The sequence below is a fragment of the Stylophora pistillata genome, chromosome 9 (genome assembly GCF_964205215.1).
Source record: "Stylophora pistillata chromosome 9, jaStyPist1.2, whole genome shotgun sequence".
Taxonomy (NCBI): Eukaryota; Metazoa; Cnidaria; class Anthozoa; order Scleractinia; family Pocilloporidae; genus Stylophora; species Stylophora pistillata.
Genome location: NC_142527.1, coordinates 11,449,311 through 11,472,180, shown reverse-complemented (window position 1 = coordinate 11,472,180; position 22,870 = coordinate 11,449,311). Strand labels below are relative to the sequence as shown.

Sequence of the window (22,870 nt, the reverse complement as noted above, 5' to 3'; positions counted from 1 at the left end):
CAGCCCCACCTGCTTGGAGCGGTAAAATATTATCCTGTATAAATAAAGGTCATTTGTCTATCTATCTATCTATCTATCTATCTATCTAGCTACAAAATTTCACCGTGATAACATTGAAGATTTCACCACGACTAATCCTAACCTGTTATTTTTTCACCTAACAAATCCACGCATGCAGAATAAAGGTTTTTTCATAGTTTTTATCACATAGGCTACTAGATAGACAAATCGTATCAATATCTTCGAAGATATTCATGGGACGAAAGGAAAACTGTGATGCCACATCGGTGGGGGGTATTCCATGTACAAAATGATTTGGTTTTATCAACTGACTTTTTTGGCCACCGTTAAGAGATATTTAAAGCTAGAAAGGAGCTATGGGATATTTAACAGTTATTCCACGAGCGCGCGTTGGATATGAGATGATAGATAGCCAACGAGGCGCGTAGCGCCGAGTTGGCTATAATCATCTCATATTCAACAAGCGCGAGTGGAATAATTGTTTTATTAAAAAAGAAAACGCCCCCAAGATATTACAAAAACCTTCTCGACTTTATTTTGTAAGAAGAAACCGGATGTTACAATGTACGGATATTAGACTATGGTATATTGGCTCGTATACCATAATGGCTAAGCCAATAAAAAGTCTTGAATTGCATTATCCAATGATCCAGTATTTAATGATAATTAGTATGAGACTTGTTCCTTTGAGAGATAATTCATTTCTTCGATGCACTCTAAACTTATTTAGATTTCATTATTGGTGACCGAACCTGCAGCAAGAATACAAAACACACCGCGACGAAAACGATTCTTTCGGACGCCGACCGTACTGGGCGTGCCACTCTTCACCTGTCAGATGGTTTGAACCGTAAATACGCATGCGCGTTAATTTTTCATTCCGTTTCGTTTCTTTCATAAGAACATAACGAACAGCTCGCTTTTAATTTGGGTGTTTACCACTAAGTATTCAAACAGAACACTTCTTGAAGACCGAAATTCATAATGGAAGACAAGCAAAGGTTTCCTGACAGGCGTAGGGATCCTGATAACTTTGGACAAAGGGAAGATCCAGAGCATACAGCGCTCATACAGTTAGACGGGAATGCTTCGACACAACAACATCATATCAGCCACAGCAGTTCGCACGGCGACCATTCCACACAAGAACAGTTAGAATTTGATACCGACACTGGCAAATTGGTCTTGAGTGCAAATCCTCAACCATCACAGGTGACTTCGGTTCCCCTTGCCTCCGAAAATCCACTGGTTGTCGCTGGAGTCCAGCCACAAGTTCCAGATCGACCGGTCGTGGACGGCATGGCTTCTCAAGGATTTTTCAATTCTAAAATGATGAACGTACTGTAAATGCAACGCAGAACTGATATTTTGAGCTTTAGTCTGATGGTTTGGGTTGCACAGAGCTGAAGAACAAGTCTTGCCCGCAATTTATAATTATATAGATAAAACTATAGTATTTAAAGATACAACGTAATATAATGATTGTCGCTTTTCAATCTTACTACAGACACGAGCGTTTGATAAAAGTAAATTTTTCGAAACTTTTTCTACTGTTAACTTTGTTTGATATATAATCATATGGTGATGTTAATCTTGTTTATCATTTACGATGCAAAATTAAAGCAAATTGTTGCGACATGCACAAAGATCTACGTTTCTTTATTTTTACATAACTCATCGGATGAATATATTCCCAGTGAATTGAAATTTCTAGCGTTCAAGGATTGTTCAGGACAGCAGCCAATTCAAAGATCCAAGGAAATCAAAATTCCGGTCGTTGGGCGGAAAGCAAAAAAGACGTTTTTGTCATATATTAGAATCCACGTCAACAAGATAATGAAGACCTTTTGTCACAAATAATTCATGCTCCATCATGCAGTAACATAATGAAACGAGTTATTCAAACTTCTTAAAACTGAAAGGTTTAATTAGCGCAAACTATTTCCTTTCTCAGAAAAAATAAAGAAAACGATAAGAAAATTCGCTTTCGAGGAACTGATTGACACCACTGACCTAAATACAGTATTCTGTGAACTAATTTGGCAAATTTCTGAACCACGAAAAATTGATAACGGCGATGACTATGGTAAGCCAATTGTAGCAAAATTCAATACTAAAATTCAATTTCAATTCAATGAAATTCAATTTCAATTCAACGAAATTCAATTTCAATTCAAAGAAATTCAATTTCACGTAAGATTTGTTAAAATCGAGGGGAACTCTTTTGCTACAATGTATCAATGTTATGTTATAAAACAAATGTTAAACACCACAGCGTATACTACTGAGTTATAGATGCACTTGGGAGGTTTGCTGAGCACTCAAAGAAGTTAGAGACTCTTACGCTTCTTTTGTGCTTAGCAACCTCTCGCGTGCATCCATAACCCAATAGTGCACGCTGTGGTGTTGACCATTTGTTAATTCATGGACATGAGTGAACGAAAGGGAAAACTACGAATGTGAACCAAAAGGCAGAAAAGGTGGAAATGGGAATGGAGGAGAGGGTTGTGGGGAAATAATTTTTGCAAACTTACTTTGTATGGCACCCTTCTATTGCCCATTGATAACTGGTGAGTTATCTTACTTGATCACCGAAAGAGTTAAAAATTCACTCCAAATTACAAAAATTATTCTCGACACTACAAGTCACACATCATTTATTTAGAAAACTAAAGCAAACAATTCTAAAAATAAAGATGCTCTTAATGTTTCCTGCACGTTTTAAATACTATGGCTACGCAGTTTGATGGAATTGACGAAATTTAAGTTTACTCATTGGATGTGGCTTTCTCGTAATGGTAAAACATCATTAATGTTCAGGTTTGAGATTTGCTGCCTTCATTTTGATGTTCTTCATCTTGATGTTCTTCTTCCTGTTTTTTTCCTCTGTCCATCATCCCAACAGCATTTGGCGATCCGAACAATTTCCTCTCGACTTCCTGAGCTTTGGCTAAGTTTGAAGTTCTACACAATAGTTAGATTAAGCACCGCGAAAACGGCGAAAGCTGAACGTCGGCTAGCCGTTCGTCGTTTTGCCGTTCCGTCCGCGAAGTTCGTCTGTTTAAGCTTCCCGACGACAGGGCAGAACAAATGTTCTCGGTCGCCATTCACTGCGACTAGAAATAATGGATACAAAGAAGTAATGCATTTTTTGCTTGAATCTGAACTCTATTAGCTTTACAAGCAGTTCATATAGGAGTAAGATGATAAACGAAACTTAAAAAAAAGCAAGCAATCAAAATGTAGAAATAGTCGGTAAAAATGGGCTGCAAATACTCACGTTTTCGCGTTCCCTACAAACGCGAAAAATGTCCTCCTCGAATAGGAACGGCGGCTGGCAAACGGAAAACGCGGGAAATGTCAGGTCACGTGACCCTCCCTAACGTTCGCCGGAAAAAAATACGTGGTGCTTAATCTCTCTAATAATTCGATGAAAGCTACGTGAAATTGTCGTGTCCTAATGGCTTAAATTAGTGGATTAAGCTGAATGTTGCAATCGACACTGAATGCTTAGATATCGAAGTGCATCTGGTTGAATTACACGCACGACTCCCCCAGACGGTGTTGTTTGACAGTAGGGCAAAAGCAACAACCATCCTATCGATCCCCCGGAGAGTCTTTAGTTGGTCAGATGCGCTTCTATATTTAAATCCCGTATAAGGGCAAAAGGATTACGCGTACCTACAAAGCGATTTACCCAGAATGGGTGGTAAAACGGATCGGCTCTCGGATCGATGCACTGGAATTTGGAAACTTTTGCCGCTCAAACGGGTAGGTATTAGTTAGATTAAGCACCTCGAAAACAGCGAAAGCTGAACGTCGGCTAGCCGTTTGTCGTTTGCCGTTCCGTCCGCGATGTTCGTCTGTTTAAGCTTCCCGACGACACGGCAGAACAAATGTTATCGGTCACCATTCACTGCGACTAGAAATAATGGATACAAAGAAGTAATGTATTTTCCGCTTGAATTTGAACTCTATTAGCTTTACAAGCAGTTCATATAGAAGTAAGATGATAAACGAAGCCTAGCTATAAAAGCAAGCGATCAAAATGTAGAAATAGTCAGTAAAAGTGGGCTGCAAATACTCACGTTTCGCGTTCCCTACAAACGGGAAAAATGTCTTCCTCGAGTAGAAACGGCGGCCGGCAAACGACAAACGCGGGAAATGTCAGGTCACGTGACCATCTCTACCTCTCGCGGGAAAAAAATACGTGGTGCTTAATCTCTCTATTAGCAAAGCGCTCTCGCCGGTTGAAATTTGAGGGAGATCGGTCGACTTTTGTGGAATTTATCGGCCTTCGAGTGGCGACAGTTGGTGTTTGGGACCGGTTGAAGTTTCCAGCCTTGAGTTTTTCTATATACAGTTGACTGGTAGCACTAAACGTGTTACAAAGAAAGTCGCCAAAACAGTGTTAAAAAGACCGTAAACGACAAAGTGGCTACGGAATAAAGGTAAAGAGACTTCACACGTTATATTCCTCGCTTTTATTATCCTTTTTAATTTTTTCTTCATTTTTTTTTAATAATTTTCCTTTTTAACGGCCCACGCTTACGCTTAAAATTCGATCTTAATATATTAGGTATTCCTGTTAATGACCTTTAGACCCCAAAATCAAACACAGTACGCTTGGGCCGCCTGTGAAACAACGAGAGAAACTACAGCGCGAATGTGGCGAGCAATTTTTTTACTCCAGATCTATTTAGAAGTATCTTTGGAACATTTTGAGCGTTATTAGTTAAAGAAACTAGAGGTTCCCTTTAACTAAACACATCATATATTTTTCTAAACTTTAAAAAGTGAAGATGCTATCAATGTTTCCTGCATGTTTTACATACTATTGCATTGCAGTTCAATGGAATTGACGAAATTTAAGTTTACTCTTCGGATGTGGCTTTCTCATAATGGAAAAACATCATTAATGTTCAGGTTTGAGATTTGCTGTCCTTCATTTTATCATTTTGATGTTCTTCAGTTTGATGTTCTTCATTTTGATGTTCTTCTTCCTGTTTTTCTTCTATGTTTATTACTTCCACAGCATTTGGCGATCCAAACATTCTCCTCTCAATTTCCTGAGCTTCAACTAAGTTTGCAGTTCTACACGATAATTCGATAAAAGCTACGCGAAATTGTCGTGTCCTAATGGCGTAAATTAGTGGATTAAGGAAAGAGTTGAATAGTGCAAACGACACTGAAAAGATTAAAATTATAAACCTTGCTTTTATAGACATGAAACCTGACCGGCTTAAAACAATTCTAACAACGGTTATTGGCAAGTAACAGAGAAAAAGTACTACAATAATTGTAGATGTCAGTTTGAGAGCCTCCTTGTCTTTCAGAAATTTCTGCCTTATCTCTTCTGTGACTTCTTGAGTTGAAAGTGTCTTTTGCTGTCTGCTAACCTCGCGGTAGACTGTTGCATGGCAGAAAGCTACTATGGCGACAGAAATTCCGATGAAAATGTTGTTTGTAACATAAAAGGCTGATCTATAATCAAAAAGAGGAATGTGCAGTGTTATGGAAAGGAGCCGCGCAACACTTAAGGCAACCAGCAAGCGGACCTCTGTGACGAGTCCGTTAGCATAGGCGTAAACGTGTTTTATGGTTAAATATCGTTCTCCACTCACCAAAGTCAGGTGGATAAGAGACGAGTTACACAGGACACTTGTCATAAATTGTGTACAAATCTGTAAGAAACATAACCCTCTCGTTAGTTCGCTGATCAAGTCGATGATTGAAACCACAATTAACATCGGTTGAACAATCACACCCACCGCCAAATCGGTCACCGCTAAACATGCAAGCAGTATGTTGGACTTCTTGGCTTTCAAGCGGCTTTTAGTTTTCACAGCTATAATCACCAACATGTCGAGAGTCGCAGTAAGAGGAGAGGTGATGATGTTGGTGATTACGAGAAAGATAAGAAAGTTTTTAGCTTGGGCACCAAAATCGGATAGCTTCCCTCCCACTGCTTGGTAGACGCTCCATTCAGGTGGGAAAATGTTGTCGTCCACCCTGCTTGAATTCATCGCACATGTAACTGTGTATCTCTCCCTAAAATTAGTTGGACTGTAAGGTCTCCTTTTCGATATTTTAGTAAGCATCTATCGCTAGCTGCCTTGATTTAAGATAAATTTTTTTCCTTTTTAAAGAAATTAAAAGATATGGTAGATTCTCAGACTCTGAGACTGTTTCAATGAGCTGCAAAATAGATGAATTCTACAACACAGAATCCAAACCGTTACTAAAGTTTGGGTGCTTAGCTCTTTTCCGTAGACACGACAAGAAAAGAGAAACGGTCTTCGGCTCGAATGGGAAGCAAATAAACTACTCTTCACGACAATAAAACCTTAATGCAAATAACCTTAATTGTTCTGGTGAGAAATGATGATTAACTTTGGGAGTGAAAGCGTAGGACTTTTCTGTAGTAGTTATATGAGTGAAGCATTCACAGCTTACACTTTAGTAGCCTAGTCATTTCCTGCTTCAAACTGAAGCTATAAGAAGGACGGTACGACCCACATACTGGGTTCTTTAGGTAACAATTATATTGTTACAGGAAAATTTAGCGATTTTTCCGTGTGTATGTTTCAAGCATATTTATTCGTTTTTCCAATATTCTAGTCGTTTTTAAATCATTTGAGTTTCTTTCATTGTGATGCTAAAAGGATATAGGAAAAGCCATTGTAGCTTTTGGAGTAGTCAACTAATACATTTTGCTTTGTTACCTGTCTTCATTGTACGCCTGCAGGTTGGTACTTTTGTCGACCATTACTATTCTATTGAAATTGCAGGAAAATATAAGTGTTAATGATCTTTCTGGAAATTGGTTCTCGTGGTAGTTGGAAGCTGAGTTTTTGCTCGTAATTTCACTTTTTTTTTTATTGGATAATTTTTTTCACTTCGGTGTTTTCTGATCTTAACACCAACTTCTCGTGGGTAAGTGAATTTTTAATTACTTCTCGCTTTTATTTCCTAGTCTGCTTTACTGTAATTAAGATAAGTATTTTTAATTGCCAAGTTGTTAATTTAATCCCCGTTCTCTTAGCCAGTGCTTTCCGAAGAGATGGAATAAATAATTAGAATCGTTAACTACAAAGACAAATTTTCCGCTTCTTTTGACGGATACTATTCAAATCTTGTAAATTTAGAGAATAGAACGACGCGCTCGATAGTATTTAAGGAAGTAAATTGTAAAGCTTTTTGATTACATTCTGCGATTACATTTTGCGATTACTATATGCGATCACATTCGATGACATTCTGCAACCACTCTTTTGAGTGCGCCACTGTTCATGTCGCTCACAAGCATAAGCTGTAATAAAGTTACAGTTGGAACCAAACGCTGTCATGTCTTTGACCTCCGTACAAGTTCTCTCGGGGCAGATCTCCGTGTACCAGGAAATCGTGACGAATGTCCGTTCCCGCTGTCAAGTTATCTCTACCAAGCTACTTCTCCCGTTGTTTTTGCGTTCCCCGCTGAAGTCTAGTTGTAGGCGAAAAACCTATCGTCACGGTATTTCCGAAAAAATTGAGAAAACGAAAGGAAAAGACCACCAGATAGACACAATGAGGATTTAATTGTTTTAATTCGGTTTGGGTAACTTGGTACCCGAAATAATTATTCTTAAATTTATTAAATAGTATAATTCATTTGAAATAAGATATTCGAAAATTGACAGATAATTAAATACATTTGTAAGTTTTAAGGAAATTCCTTGAGCAAATATGGTACGAGCGTATGAAAGCCACGATAATCTGTATTTACAGGCAAACTGCCAACAGTAATCAACAATGACACTGAGGTAAATAATTGTTTTAGTCGATACTACACAGATACAAAAAAAAAAATTTCCTTTCAGCATACCAAAACATGGTCGGAAATTAAACTCTTCATGCTCGATTTTGCCTCATCGGCTGCTCGAAGGCGAATTGCACTTGCTATTCACTTTCAAACTAGCCAATCAGCGCGCGTGAAAAGCACTGGTCACCTTTTTGGTATATATTAATAGAGTGTACGGGGTGGATCATTTGAGAGAGGGGGCAATGTATGAATAAACATGAAAAGAATTGGAAAAAATGATTCATCCTTATTAGAAATTATTCTCCTGTCTGAGACGACAAATGGCAGTATCATCACTAGTTTGCGTGGATTATGCCACTGCAGTTTTAAAATTCTCACACTACAGTAACACACACAGCAAGAAAAGGATAACCGTCAGTAACTAGCGTTACTCAGTCATTCTGAATGTTTTAAGTTACTTATCTACCGCAACTCATGAAAATTTCTCGACTAGTGTATCGGGGGAAAAGTTTTAAAGAAACTCTTGTGCTGCGTCGGTGGGGGTATTACAAGTAATTTGGCTTTATCGACTGAGTTTACAGTTGTAAATCGGCAACCGTAAAGAGATTCCAAAGCTTACTTTTGGAGATTTTGCCCGTCGTCAAAGAAACAAAACTGAATGACAACTAAACGGTATTCCTAGGTGGTCAGACAGAAGAGATGTTAGCGATGTTTTTTCACGGATATAAAAAAGGTAGATATCACAAAACTGACTCCACAAATTTAAAAAATACTATCAATGAAATCTGTTAGAGCAGACTAGATGGCGCGAGGTGTGAAGCAGACGTCCTTGGTTTTAAAACATTATTACGTACAGGGTTCATTCTTTTGAATATATAAGGGCCAAACTTCAGACCAGGACTCTTTTTATCCGAGGACGGTGGATCGAAGGACACTCTCTCTCGATTCTGTCCCAATCCATAGGTCATGCAGTCCAATCCAGCTCTATAAATTACCTCGAACACGTGGTCTGTGATGGGCTTCAGATAAGAAAAACCGAGGGAGCCCGGAAGTTGGGTGAAGAGCAAAAGTCCGTTCTCTTGTGTTATGTTAACAATCACTTCCGGCATCCAATGAGAGACAATACGGTATTCCCCAAGGTACTGTTCATTATTGGAAAGGAGCTGGATCTAAAGGACATTAAAAGAAAAAGTCATAATGCTGCTGCACTGACATAGAATAAAATTTCCTTGTAACTACTTTAACAGAAATTGTTTCTAATTAGTAAAGGTCAGAGGTCCGAGTGTCGCCCTGAGTGAGCTTCTTAAGCTCTAAAAAAGTGTTTCTTCCATGTGATTTGCAGCAGGAATTATAAAATAATAGATCCTCATATTTGGCTGATGGGTCAGCACTAGTTATCTCTTCTGCAGAATTTAGCCTATTCAGGAATCTTCAATAAATCCCTTCGATTCCAACTCAAAACACAATACACCTGATCTTTCAGGGCGTAAAATTGCGCCTAATACAGGCGCCAATGCGACTAAATTTTTCACTTTGGCGACCAAATCCTGAAAATTAGTCGCCAAATTGGCGACTAGAATTTCTAATCACACCTTAGCTAGAGATCTAGTGATTGTTGAAGATTTGTAAAGATAAATCTGCTGCAAAGTTCCTCGCTAAGCTCGTTTCCAAAACGCAGCACATGCACGATGTCGAACGTAAATCTGTCGTCACTAGACGCCATATTGGATTTAGGTAACCTATAACGTTGTATATGATCCATTCTAGTGTCCTGTTTGTAGCTCGTGCGAATTTAGCGGGCTCATTTTTGATGTTTGTATGACTGTATCACTGATATGATAATCTATCTAGTACAGTGACAGTGTAAAAATTTTTTTTGGGTGTGTTTGTCATAATGGCCACCAACTTTTTGGAATTGGCTACCACTTTAAAATATTTAGGAGCCAAGTAGCTACCGGAAAAAAAAGTTAATTTTACGCCCTGTCTTTATTATCTTGACAGTACTGTATTCACAATAGATTGAAGGTTTGTTGTACCTGCAGCTGTTGACGCAATAACACGGCATCCATCTTTTTGGCCAGTGTTTGGACAATTGAAAGCACAAGCCTCCACGCAACTTCACGGCCGCTGACAAGGGCAATTGCTCCTGCAGATGTATTTTAAAGGTTGATAGCATCAAAAATGCGAACATTCAAAGTACAGGATTGCTGACTGGCTGGTTAAACTAAAAACACTGCACAGAAAATAGATTAAAATTTATTCTGAAGACGACTTTGTACTTAGATTGAACAAAGTTGGGTCTTATATTAACAATTTACCAACAATTTTAGCTGAAAAAAGCGGCAAAACCTGTATGGCAATCCCTTATTTGGTGAGGCGTAACTAACACAGGGGTTTCGATTGTTTAACCGTTCAGAAATCAACGTCAGTGGGAAAACGCAAAGTTAGAGCGCATCTAAACTGAGTATAGAGAACCCAAAACCAAAGATCTACTACAAAGAGGAAAAACAAAAAAAAAATTATTACAGAGACCATAGCGAAAATAAAACGGAGAAAATCCTTCGAATTAAGTTCTGTTCTGAACACTACAGTCGACTCGACCGTTTTATTGTTTGAAACTTCAGTTCCTAAATAAATTCCTGGTGGATAACGATTGTCATGTTAAACTTAGTATTCAAATAGTTTTTGTGCTTCCTGCTTCCAGTAATGCATTACTTTTTGCAGCAATTCGTTTAACTTAGTCAGAGAAGTTTATACGTTGCTTGGTTTAGAATGACAGTCATGGACATTGTTATGGATCACGTGCGCCCAAACTAGATATGTTTTTGAAAGTTGCTTTCTGCGAGTTTGTGTTGATTTATAAAATACAGTCCTTCGGTGAAGAAAAGTGTAATTTACGAACCAGCAATTAAAGTGCTATCGTCGCCAGAGCAACAGTACTAATCAAACGATAATGCAAATACCAAATACCAACCAAGCTTAAATTCTGGAACAAATGCAAATCCAGCAGAATATCCCGGAACAAATCCTGACTTTGTCACAACTGAATATGTACCGGCGTCAATAATCTCCCAGCCAGTCCCAAACACAGTGCTACCATCCGGGTACATAAAATCTGTAAGTGAAGACAGGAAAGGAATCAACCACCTAAGTTTTCTCAGACCTCTAGTTTGGCTTCCTTCTTCTAATTTCTATCGCTTCTCTTATTTTCCCTTTTTTCACTGCTGAGGAAGAATGCACATATCTCCTTAAGGGCTACAACAAACTGATAATGCGTGATCAAAGTAGTCACACGATGCTAGTCTAACGTACGGAATGAAGGAAGAACGTTTCTCTTCCAAAATGTCTTCAAAAACCAAAACCTAGCTCTGAAATAAAGTAACCCATTATATATATTTACTATGCCACAGTTGTTAGACAAAAGCTTTTTCAAAGACTTAATAGTATCAGTTATATTACACGCACATACCTGGTTTCATTAACTGCTGTACCAATTCTCGGTTTAGTAGTGATGCGCTTGACATGCCAAGTAAAAACGTCATAAGCTGTGCGGAGAAATAAAGCAATTCATTAACCCTTTTCATCTCCAGATCTCCTTAGTAATTCTTCTTACTGTCTGCCGTACAATTCTTATGATGTTAGTGTAGAGAATTTGGTATTGGATCACCTAATAATCCTCTGATTGATATTTGTCTTTATTCTCATCACTTGTCTGCTTGATATTGCGTTGATATTGTAAGGAGAAATTCTGACTGAATTGGGATTACTTCCTAACGAACATGAGATTGGTCAGAACATGGATACCAGAGTTTTCCAATAACCAATATACAAGAAACTGAGATAAAGAGCCCAATCGTGTCGGTTTGGGAGGGAAAAAAAATTTACGAATCTTTTGAAGACAACAAAGGAAAGAAATCATTTTTCCTCCGTCTGTGGTCATCGATTGGGTTTTGTGTATGAAATAGCATCCATCAGCCGAAGGTTGAAATGAAATCCTCCTTTTTTTCTCAGACTTAAATCGAAGAAGGCAATTCGTGACGCCAAATCTTGTTAAGGTTCTCTGCATTTGAATGGCATATTTTCCCGAGGACTGAAATCTAGTCCATCGATGTTAACTCCCGCGTTTTGTCTTTTTCCTTAATAATCAAGAATATTCTATTCGCGTTTCAGGCGGATTCTTCAACAGTCGATTAAAACTAAACCCGGGTTAAAAAAGGGGGTACGTTTCCAAAGAAACTGTGGCGCTGCGTTGGGGCGGGACGTCAGAGCGAATGACGAAGGGCTAACACTCAACGCATTAGATATAAAATTTCTTCAAGGTGATCAATTTACTTTATCAACTAAGTCGATAGATCCAAGTTACCGTGTAAACCCAGGTTAACTGGATACAGGATCTAAACCGTGTCCTGTTAGTTCGACCTGGACTAGCGCTGATCGTGCTAGTAGGTTGGCGATGAACATATACACAGAAAACCCATGGGAAGGAGACCCCTTCTAGGCCTTAAACCTGTCCAACTCAACCCGGCTGCCGTCATTAATCTCTAGGACACCGCTTTTCTCTTGGTAAACTCATTCCACATCAATGTTAGCGTTGCGTCATAGTGTGAAAACAAGTAATGTCAAGTAATAACAAACCTTATAAAGATCATTTGCCGTCGAGTATGCTTGAATTGCTGGGGCGGCCCAATCCCAGTCTACTAGAGGAGCTTCACCATCGTCATCGTAGCCCACAGCCATGTTAGAGGGCATTCTGTGCAGAATAAATAACAAAAATTAATACGCTGACCGAGTTGCAAGCCCATAATAAAGCTTCAACGATTAAAAAATGAAAGTACTTTCACAAAACGTTGACAATGAAGAATGTTTAACCATGTTTTTCCTTTCTTTAGTTTTGAAACACGACCTAAGTAATTAAGTAACGCACAACTACCTTCTGAGGTTGAAGCCGGTTTGCCCCATTCCTAATGGTTGGAAAATATTTCTCTCCACCCAGCCCTCGTAGTCGCTGTTTGCAAATTTCTCCGCAAAAATGCGGGCAATTAAGGAATAGCCCAAGTTGCTGAAAAACAAAATAAGTTCATTAGACTTTGTGGAACCATTTGGATTCCTACAAGAACACATGTGTAAAAATTCATTGTCTTTTTAAAATAACCACCATTATCCACAGATTCCGATTGATACATAATATGTAATTGTCTTCCATTGAGTTGAGTTGAGTTGAGTTGCATAATTTAATTGTGTACCGTTCAATAACCCAAATATGTGCATTCTACTATGAATAGAGAAGTCAGAATGCCACATTAAGATTATTCTCCATTTTCTATCATCAAGAAGCGATGGTATGCCCTTAGTGCCAGACAGGAGGGAATGCCAAAATCAGGAGAGGAGATTTCCCTCATGTGATCTATTACTTCTACGCCTGCGTGTTCCTCTAAAATACATTTGGAAGATACACTTCTATCAACTCAGCAGTGAAAACGAATTGCATTAACCGACCGCAATGCAACAATCCTCTTAGCCATTTCTTTGGGCAAAGTGACGAAGTGAAGTTCTAACTCAACGAATCTGACACATTTAGAAACTTTTGATTGTCAAGTTACCGTAGACGGGTTTCGTTTTCCTTTTTCTTACCTGTAGTGCGGCAGTCTTCCAGGGGGACTCTTCAGTTCAGTTTTACTCAGTTGTTCAAGGACGTACGTGTTGTTAACAGGACACACGTGAGTTTTACCATATGAGTATGCGTCACTGCATGGAACCTCACGAGGGAGGCCTGACGTGTGGGCTAAAATTTGTCTGTAGAGAGGCACATAGACAAAATATATGAGATTGTATGCATTGGGACCGGTCATTATCTATCACCTAGCCGGGGAGGGGGCCGGGGGGTTCGGAGGATTTTGGTTGTGTCATGGTACAATTTACTTGATTCCCCCCATAAGACTCTATAGTATTATTATTATCCCCCTCATTGGTAGTTAATCAATTTTCTATAGTCCTCCCCCCCCCCCTTTACACTCTGTTGGTATCGGCCAAAGTCCCCCTCAGTTCACCGTGAAAACCACGGGATGACGCGCTGGTTATATCCAGACATGCCCTCTATGTACGGTATGAAAACATCCCTGTAAGCATTTCGCGTACCCCTAAACCCTCCAATATCCGCGTCGCCCACAAACCCGTCACTACGCTGAGTCATCTATTAGCAAACTTCAAAGACAAGGACGAACCGAAGAACAAACAAAAAGCGGTTTGTTAGATCAAGTGCTTCAAGTATCAAGCCTCCTACATCAGAGAGACAGGCAGAAATCTCACAACAAACCTGCAAGCGAGCGATAAGAAAAGCTCGCTGATGTCTGATTGCACAATGCCTTACCTACAGTACTAACATTTTTCAACGACTGACTTGGGAAAGCTAGTTTACTAACTTAGAACAGACTCCCGTCAACAGGAGTCAACTACGACCGACACCATACAAACGACTTTTTCACGACATTAACATCACACGAACCGAACAGAACGACGTAACTTTACCGACGGATCGAAACTGACTGATCATGAGCGACTTACGCCACTTGAGTCTAACAGCCAATAACATCACGGCTAAATCGATCCAATCAGTTTACACGAAACGAGCAGTATGTCTATTCGACTGACAACTACTATTTACTTGATTCTGATGATGACTTCGGTTGCGATGGTCACCATTGTCGATAAGAATCCTTCTCAGGATTTCATTCACCCAGACAATCAGACTACTTGATCACGTGTTACTAACGGGTTCAAACCATTTACTGTTCTATCCTCGTCATCATAAGAATCATTATCAACATTTTTATTGCTAAAATTTTTCATGTTGTTTGAATTCATCATCACCACTAACTCACCTAATTGTTATTTTTTGCTGATTGAAAGAATTCCTAACTTGAAATCTGGGTTCATATTTCTCTAACGGGTCGTCTAAACAATCTATTCTGCCGGTTTCCAGCAGTTTGAACACAAATATGGCCTGGAAAAATAAAAAGACGATATGCACTTAAGACTTTGCACATGCGATGTATTCACCGTGTTAAATGTGAAAGGTAATCCTCTACCCACCACACAATATAGACAGCATAAAACCTTCTTTGATACCAGCATGGGAAGACGAAAACAACAAAAACAGCAACATCATCTTTAACAATTACAAGTGACAATAATTGATAAACAACAGCAACGCAAAGAGTGTAATCATATCTATGTACATGGTGAGTAGAATAATCGTTTTGTTACCCGATCGATTACTGGAGAAACTTGTTTATTTTACATACTTGTTTTCAAGACATGAAAAAATTGCCAAATGGACATTTTTGGAAAATTGGTATTTGAGCATTATAATCACCTCCAGCGAGATAACTATAGAAAGAGGAGACGTTATGCTCAATCGCTTAGAGCTCGCACATGTTTAAGATAGCCCAAGCGATTGAACTCATGTATAGCCTGCGTTTGGGTACGACAATTAAATTTTAAGAAACAGAATAACGGAAGCGTTTTGATTGGTTCTTACCTATTATCTATTGGAGGACAGACGCATAGACGACGTCATCATTAACATTTGTTTACTTCTTTATTAAATAAAACAAATAAATTCCATGTTCCGTGGGTCAGTTCAGTTTTTATCACATTTTGACGTCATCTGTGATCTGTTACTGAACTGACCCACGGTACAATGGAATTTATTTGTTTTATTTAATAAAGAAGTAAACAAATTTTCATGATGACGTCACCTATGCGTCTGTCCTCCAGTAAATCTGACGCAAGGTAACAACGAACCTAATTTGCTAATAATTGATCCTTAATATTCATGTACTGGAAGAAAGAGATACCACGCACACCGGTCTAAAGAGAATTGGTTAACTAGTCAATAGATATGTTCTTCAATATATTAATCAAATCACCAATCATCCGATCTAAATTTTACGCTACAGTGACCGAAGAATACTCACTGTAAATATTTTAGTAATGCTGGCAACTCGAAATACAGTATCTTGATCAGGCGAGACCCCCAGATGGTTTTTGTCTTTAAGCCCATAATTTTTTCTCCATACCACACTGTCTTGGTAAACAACATTAGCAGTCATCCCCACCTGAAGAAGATATCACATGCAAAACATGTAATTTTGTCATTTGATAAACAAATATGTTTTGGTCGATTTGTAGTTTATTACCTCAGTTTTTATTCTCCCCAGTCCTCTCGATCCTTAAACACGATGGCGCGCTATAAAAGGAGCCTTAGGTCCCACTCGACCATTTGTCAATCAACTGTCGTGTGATGTAGAACTCTTAAAGTCAAGTCAGCTTGAGCTACAGCTACTCCAAAGCAGTGAACAGCGGGCGCATTCCTCAAAATTGTTTTATGTCTTCATCACAATACAAGAATTTTTGAGATTTGTATTTCCTTTCTCCAATGGAAACTGTCTTTATTTGTGGCGGTAAATTTGATATCGAAGTAGTTGGTTCGCACGTTACCTCATGCCACCATGTTGGTGGAAGTAAACAATAAATATCTCATTCGCTCCTTTTGTTCGTCTATCAGCATTTGTATTTGACCCGCACACGTCAACGGTGAGTGAAAAATGAGCCTAGGTCTTCCCAGGGAAGACTTCCTTATATAGCGCGCCTTCGTGTTTAAAAATCCCTTTTATTTCAAACTAACGGTAGCAGAAAAACAGAAAAGGTGTCTCTCGTTATTATAGTCTGTTTGCTTCTATTGAAAACCAGAACTAGTCAGCAGCATTTTAAAACAACTTTACTTGCGAAATAATAATCAAAGCGCTATCAAACCCGATGCATGCAAGTTTCAGTAATTACCCGGTTAGAAAACACTAAAAGAGGAATTTTATGAAAAATTTTTTTAGTATTCAAGCACGACCGCTGGTAACGTTATTGAAGTATTACACACGAACCAATAAGCCCGAAACAGCCACGGCTTATCCCTTCGAACTACTGGTGTCCTTTCCCATCCAACCCACCCCACCCCCTCCCCCTCTTTGTTGTACAACGTTCTCCATTTATTGTCTGGTATCATATGCATTGAACGAGGCAACTGTATAGCGAGGGAGATCCTCCGTATCCTCGCACGGAACTCAGGCCAATGAGTTCAGGAGTAACCTTGCGTTAGTTTATCAATTTTATCTCAACTCGCATATTTTGGATTTATAACTACAGCTTAAAAGAGCTATATACCGTAACAGCATGTTATAAAAATAACTTACGAGGCCTTGGACACCTTCAAAGGCGCTAGAGATGACATCAGCTTGATAGAGAGCTCGCTTTACTTCATCAGGAAGCATCCACGGTGCTTGAGCCCTCTCGATCATAATAGGGCACGGGGAATTTTTGAAAGTCAAATATTTCTGGACCAAAAAAAAAACAACAAAGGAAAAAGAAACGTAAAGAAACAGATGAAAACTTGGAAACTACAACATAAACAACTGCTAAGTTCACTATCCTAACTAAACTCAATGTTTCGGCGAGATTAAGTGTGAAAGCGATTGTCTGCGCTTAACCGACCGAAACAAAGCATGGCTTAATCTGCTTTTGTTGTCGGTGAAAGCAGATTTATTCGTGTGCAGTGTTATTCTTAGACTACAAACAGTCCCTGCTTTTCGGCCAAGTCGAATATTACGTAACGCTTGTATCAAATGATAAAATAGAGACCTATAACAAAACACGACGGCTACGGCAACGAGGACGTAGCAAAACAAAAGAACTAATAGTTAGAGCAATAGCTCACCACGTGCGTTTTAAAACTTTGTACATTTCTTTTCCGTCCTCTGCAAAACCACAAAGTGAATTCACCAAAATTTGGGTCGTCCGAGAACAGAAACTCCGAATGTAAATTATTCAAGTTTCAGTTCGGAACTTAACGCTGTTTACACACCTCATGCTGAAGTTAAGAAGTCGCACCGTTAGAGATGGTAAACCCGTACCCTCAATCAGTCTGGCGTATATTTAAAAATTATTCTTTGAAATCAAGGTGAATAGTGGCTAAATATTTACCGAACCGCGAAGCGGCGAGGTGAATATTCCCGAAAGCCACTATTCACCGAGATTGAAAAGAATAATTGTTTTAGTACATACACACGAAGTGATCTCGACAAAATTAAAAGGAAGCCATTTAAAGGCAATTTCTGCTTCTGAAACTTTAGCGAAACGCGAGTTTACGCCCGCTATTTTGTTTTTCACATTATCCACTCGATCGGAGGTGTACATTGTTGCTTAGCCCGAGATAGCGAACCAATCAGATTGCTTGAAACGCTAAGATCACTGAGTGTGTATATACTAATAGCCATTAAGCCATAACATTTTCCAAGGTAAAAAAAAAAAACATTGAAAAGCACCCTTAAATAAAATTTGAGGCGTTTACACGCATTATGGAAAGTGATACCATCAGAAATAAGGTTTAGAAAAAATGAAGAAACACTGCATTGCAACGAGCTGACATTGTAAACTAACTACTTTACTCTATCGGTTTGCTCACCTCAGCCGTTGATGGATCAACTGTAGGATTCTGAAAAAAATTAAAACGTACAATATCGATTTAGAACTTCCTTCAGTGTAAAACTGAAAAAATGATTTCTCATCAGGCTGCAAATAACGGCCGGTCGACGGACAATGTCCGGTCAAAATTGGGTACTGACCGGACAAATCCTTGGTTTGCCGGACATCTTGTCCGGTCCTTTACCGACTCGTTCAGAGAAATTTTAATTTTTAACTGTTTGCGAATCACAAGGGACAACGTCATGTTTCCAAGAAAAAAAAAACAAGATAAAAGTAGACAAATTAGTTGTCGAGAAATTCACGGCAGTCGCAAATTTCCGCGATGTCATCAAGTCCTGTCGCGACCGCAAATCATAGTGTCTTCCGTTATTTTATTTACTTTATTTAAGTGTTCCCAGTTAGTAGAGGGTTTTACCTTTGGCTAGATACCATCATTTACTCTTAAATAAAGTGATCGATTGTTTGACCGATTGAATGATCGGAAGGCACCCTCACGAATAATAATCTTGTTGCATCGAGAATACTCCAAGTGGCATTTGTTGCAAAGTGCAAAAAGCGAGCAAAAGGCCCAAAACCTGAAGAATCCGACCACTCTTTTACTCCAACAAAAATTCACAACTGTAACTTTAAAAAAAGGGCTCTGAGTATAATATTTAATTATAAGTGATTTTGCCAGATGTAAAGTAAAACGGACAATTGCGGTTGTATCTTGCGTAACCGTTCCACGTACTCAATGCGAGGCTGCTTCTGCAGTAAAGAGTAGTAAAATTGTTGCCTTGTAATTTTTATTGCCAGACCGACTTGGATTCAGTTGTTTTTTAGTTGTAAAAGGATTACTGTGCAATCTGGGTTCACCATCGCAAGAGTCCGGACTGTTAAAATCTGACCGGCCAAAAACGGGTAGTGTCCGAGCAAAAGCATGTTTCACCGGACAACGTGACCGGCGACTGCCCGTTAGTTATTTGCAGCCTTGCCCGTGACTTCCAAGAGCTTGCTAGGACCGAGGATTTTAGCACATGTTGCACCATTAAGCTGTTTGGATTCACGGCGCACTCGAGCGTAGCCAATCAAAAACCGGTAAGCTACATGATATACATGTAAACAAATCTGTTCCAACCAAGAATCGATCGAGAAGTTATAGACAGTTTCGAGAGCTCACTAAAACCGGAATCTAAATTAAATAATCAATTCGTCAATCTCTGTACACCTTAAGACTCACTTGCACAGCAGCATCGGGCCGCTTCTTTGTGATTTGCCAAATGAAGAGCACAGTCATGGTCAAGAATCCTAGGGCCACAAGTTCCAGGGCCAGTTTGAGCCGCGCTATCGTCTTCGCCTCCCTGCTTGAGCTGACATCAGGATAAGAGACAACACACTGCGATGCACCAGTCGCCGATGAATCGTCGCTCGAAACCGTCATCAAGCTCGCGTTGAGGTCGGTTCTTCGGACTTTCCTGCTGCTTCTGAAAGAATAATCATTGGCGTATTATCGTTTAGTTGGTCCATGTAACATCGTAACTATCGTGCCGACTTTCGTTTTAACTAAAAGGAAAAATCACTAGGAAACTTGAAACTTACTCAATATACGACTCCATTGTTTACTAATGAACTGGTAGACTCTACAACACAACCTTACAGTGAGTACAACATCAGCACAGCACAGCACAGATTTTGCGTCAAGCACGTACGAAAATTTGCATCACAATTCGTCACACGGTTCGAATTCAAGCGCATGCTTTGGAGTGTGACAGCGACAATGACTGTGACATAATCAAGTCAAACAAGAGCGGCGCTGAACAATGCCCGGAATGAAGGTTAAACGTGTGGTTTAAAAAAAAAAAACATATAGTACTTGGTTCAACAATGGCGATATCTTTGCTGGAGTAGGCGCTGGTGAATTTTCAAGGTGGATATGCTTTCTGTAATTTAAAGAGTATTTAGGGACTAACAGTAGAAAAAAAAAAGAGCTACACTAGCGAATTCGATGTAACATGAAAGGAAAGAGGAGCGTCACGTCCAAAGACCAAAAGGAAAAATTGTCCCTTCCTTCCTGTCAAAGAATCCCGCCGGGAGGGTTTAAAACACTATTATATGCAGTGTATGCAAATGTTATGCAAACCTTTTTTTTAATCTCGTTAATAATTGACAAACGCCATTTTAGAGATTGGTATAGTGAAACAGTTCGGTACTAACAGATACAAGAAAGATGAAGAAATAAAAAAAGAAAAAACAGTGAGAGAATGGGAAAAATTCTCGAACAGAGGATAAGTACCGCAGATAGAATAAGGGGCCCGATACCCTTAGCTGAATGAAGGATCTTACGACTTGAGGATCATGGATTTTGATTCATGTTAAGAGTGAATGTGTAGGGAAAAATTTACGTACGATTTCGGCTCTTAATTTCATTCCTTGAGTGAATAGAATTTAAAACGTTTTCCCCTAGTTACGAAACGCCTGAATACTTAATTTTTTTTAACTGCAAAACAGCCGAAAGAGAGAGAGCAAGTTGTGCCGTTTGCCGTTTAAAAGCCTGGTTCCTAGCTCTCCATGTATTGTTATGTTTTTTTTTTTTTTGCTTTGTTTTGTTTTGTTTTTTTTTTTTATTACGCTGATAAAGCGTACGAGTGCAACGAGCACACGGATGTACGTGCACGGGACAAATACAAACAGAATTTTCTGAAAGAAAAGCCTGCGAGCATATCCTCATTAGGGAGTTTAAGAAATGAAAACGGCGACGCCATGGACAACGTTAGTTAAGAAAAATTTACTTATACTTTTCCCACGAAACTCGCAGTTCTCTAAATTCATTTAGTTGGTTTCTCACCGACAAAGTTATCTCAAAACTGAATACGGAACACAGCATTAAACTAAATATAGAAATCTAAAAAATTAGCCGTCGTCGTTCACGTTTTCCAGAAAACGCAAACTTTGGTCATTTCACGTTCTCGTTTTGCAGAGGACGCAAATAAATTTACAAAGATTTATAACGCATGTGCACGGCCAGTGCTCTGCTCATTAAAGGTTCCTTTTGCCGCTACCGTTGTGGTTTTCTAAACCCCCTAAAATTATTAACGCTGCAAGGCACACGTTCTACCCCTTGGAAGATTTGAGACCAGTCGGGGAGGGATTGTCGAGGGTCTGGTACCAATGATGAGCTGGACCCCGACCCTGGTAGGCCAACCGCGGACTCACGTTGTTCAAGGCCTCAAACTTATTAACGCGCGAAGAAACGCTGGTGCCGAAGTGAGACCCTCCTCGAGGGCTACTGAAAGAATTGAAGTTTTACATCTGGGAAAACACAAAGATTTCGACCTTCTCGATCCTTTTGTTCCGCTCCACAGAGAAACCGAAAATTTCAAGCTATATCTTCATGTAAGTGACCCTACTGTTACTTCTCTAGGTCTAACAGATTTCCTTTCAAACAAATTCTTTCGCCGAGTTCTTTCTTGAGATAAAAAAATGCGCATGAAAAGAATGAATTGCTAAAACATTTTAAAAAAAGGAATCTGAGGAGAATTTCAGGCCCCTTCCCAGCCGTCACCCTCTCTCCGCAAATCCTTAGGTCATTAGGCTTTCTATGACAAGACCCGAAACCGCACAACGCAGTTCGGTTTTTTTTAAATAAACAGGAAGTAGCGTCGCTGTAATTCTTGGTGATGGCAAGCAAGTATTTCATAGCATTGTTTGAAATAAATATCCAGCAACCCTGTCTCTGAGATTAATTAGCACCCAATGTTGGAGCCTTCCTCAAACGTCGCCCTAGTTTTCCCGCAAAGTTGCAACACTTTTCGTGCGAAGACAGCATTTACGCCTAGAGGTACTGAATCCGAAGCCATCGGGGATTGGAGTCTTTTCTGTTGATCAAACTTTCTTTTCTTGTGTTTATTAACACAAGACCGAAACGAAAATTGCAGCGAGATATATTCATCATACCTTTCAAGGTTCATTACTTACGTTTCAATGACAATTGAGTGTTCTCTATTCAACACCGATATATTTTGACATTTTCGACGCCAAACACAATTATAAATACAACAAATAAAGAAGATCTTCACATTAATAAATATCGAACGGCAAGTGGCCAATGTACATTCTTATACAGAGCAACTAAGATTTGGAACTCTTTAGACACTCTTTAAAACCCATTGTAAATATTACTACTTTTAAAAAGAAGCTCAAGTCTATCTTGATACAGAAATTTAATGATGAATGATAAAACTGAAAGTTGAAGTTGAAAGTTGATTGAAAGATGACCCTTTATATATATATATATATATTTGCGAATTTTTCAGTTTTTGTAAATTGGTATTGAAAAGCCATTTATTGGGATGTCAATAAAGTTTGTGTTGTATTGTATTGTAAATAACAATGCTAAAACATTCTTAACATACAAGTCAGGCTCCGTTAGAATTATGCAACTCGTATCCTTCAAAAAGAAAATATTTGGTTTATTCACCGAAGTTACGCTTCAAAAAAATACATTTTCTAAAATGACGAGGTAATTCGGTCTATAGA

The 22,870-nt window shown here is 39.0% G+C and overlaps 2 protein-coding genes across 5 annotated transcripts in view; both read right to left on the bottom strand.

The window, feature by feature from the left end:
• Window positions 1-4,943: 4,943 nt before the first annotated feature.
• Window positions 4,944-6,047, bottom strand: LOC111328137 (uncharacterized). The gene has a single exon (XM_022932518.2). It carries the CDS (start codon window positions 6,045-6,047, stop codon window positions 4,944-4,946), a length of 1,104 nt encoding a protein of 367 aa, XP_022788253.2.
• A 1,541-nt stretch (window positions 6,048-7,588) lies between these two features.
• LOC111328126 (beta-lactamase-like protein 4) overlaps window positions 7,589-22,870 on the bottom strand; it is a 28,055-nt gene continuing 12,773 nt past the window's right edge. For 3 of the 4 annotated variants that reach the window (XM_088732277.1, XM_088732276.1, XM_088732275.1), the window contains 12 exons: window positions 19,575-19,818; window positions 18,336-18,365; window positions 17,068-17,208; window positions 15,799-15,939; window positions 14,701-14,822; window positions 13,454-13,615; window positions 12,753-12,881; window positions 12,458-12,572; window positions 11,292-11,367; window positions 10,797-10,937; window positions 9,859-9,968; window positions 7,589-8,991 (listed from right to left, as the gene is read on the bottom strand). In XM_088732277.1, coding sequence (XP_088588403.1) covers window positions 8,611-8,991; window positions 9,859-9,968; window positions 10,797-10,937; window positions 11,292-11,367; window positions 12,458-12,572; window positions 12,753-12,881; window positions 13,454-13,615; window positions 14,701-14,822; window positions 15,799-15,939; window positions 17,068-17,208; window positions 18,336-18,365; window positions 19,575-19,775 — 1,749 coding nt within the window. In that variant the 5' untranslated portion in view covers window positions 19,776-19,818 and the 3' untranslated portion in view covers window positions 7,589-8,610. Of the gene's footprint in view, window positions 8,992-9,858; window positions 9,969-10,796; window positions 10,938-11,291; window positions 11,368-12,457; window positions 12,573-12,752; window positions 12,882-13,453; window positions 13,616-14,700; window positions 14,823-15,798; window positions 15,940-17,067; window positions 17,209-18,335; window positions 18,366-19,574; window positions 19,819-19,933; window positions 21,371-22,870 lie in introns of those variants that run through there. The other variant, XM_088732274.1, reaches the window with a different exon arrangement.

Bases quoted from the DNA above. Each gene is read 5' to 3' on its own strand.
- LOC111328137 (XM_022932518.2), bottom strand. From the start codon at position 6,047: ATGAATTCAAGCAGGGTGGACGACAACATTTTCCCACCTGAATGGAGC.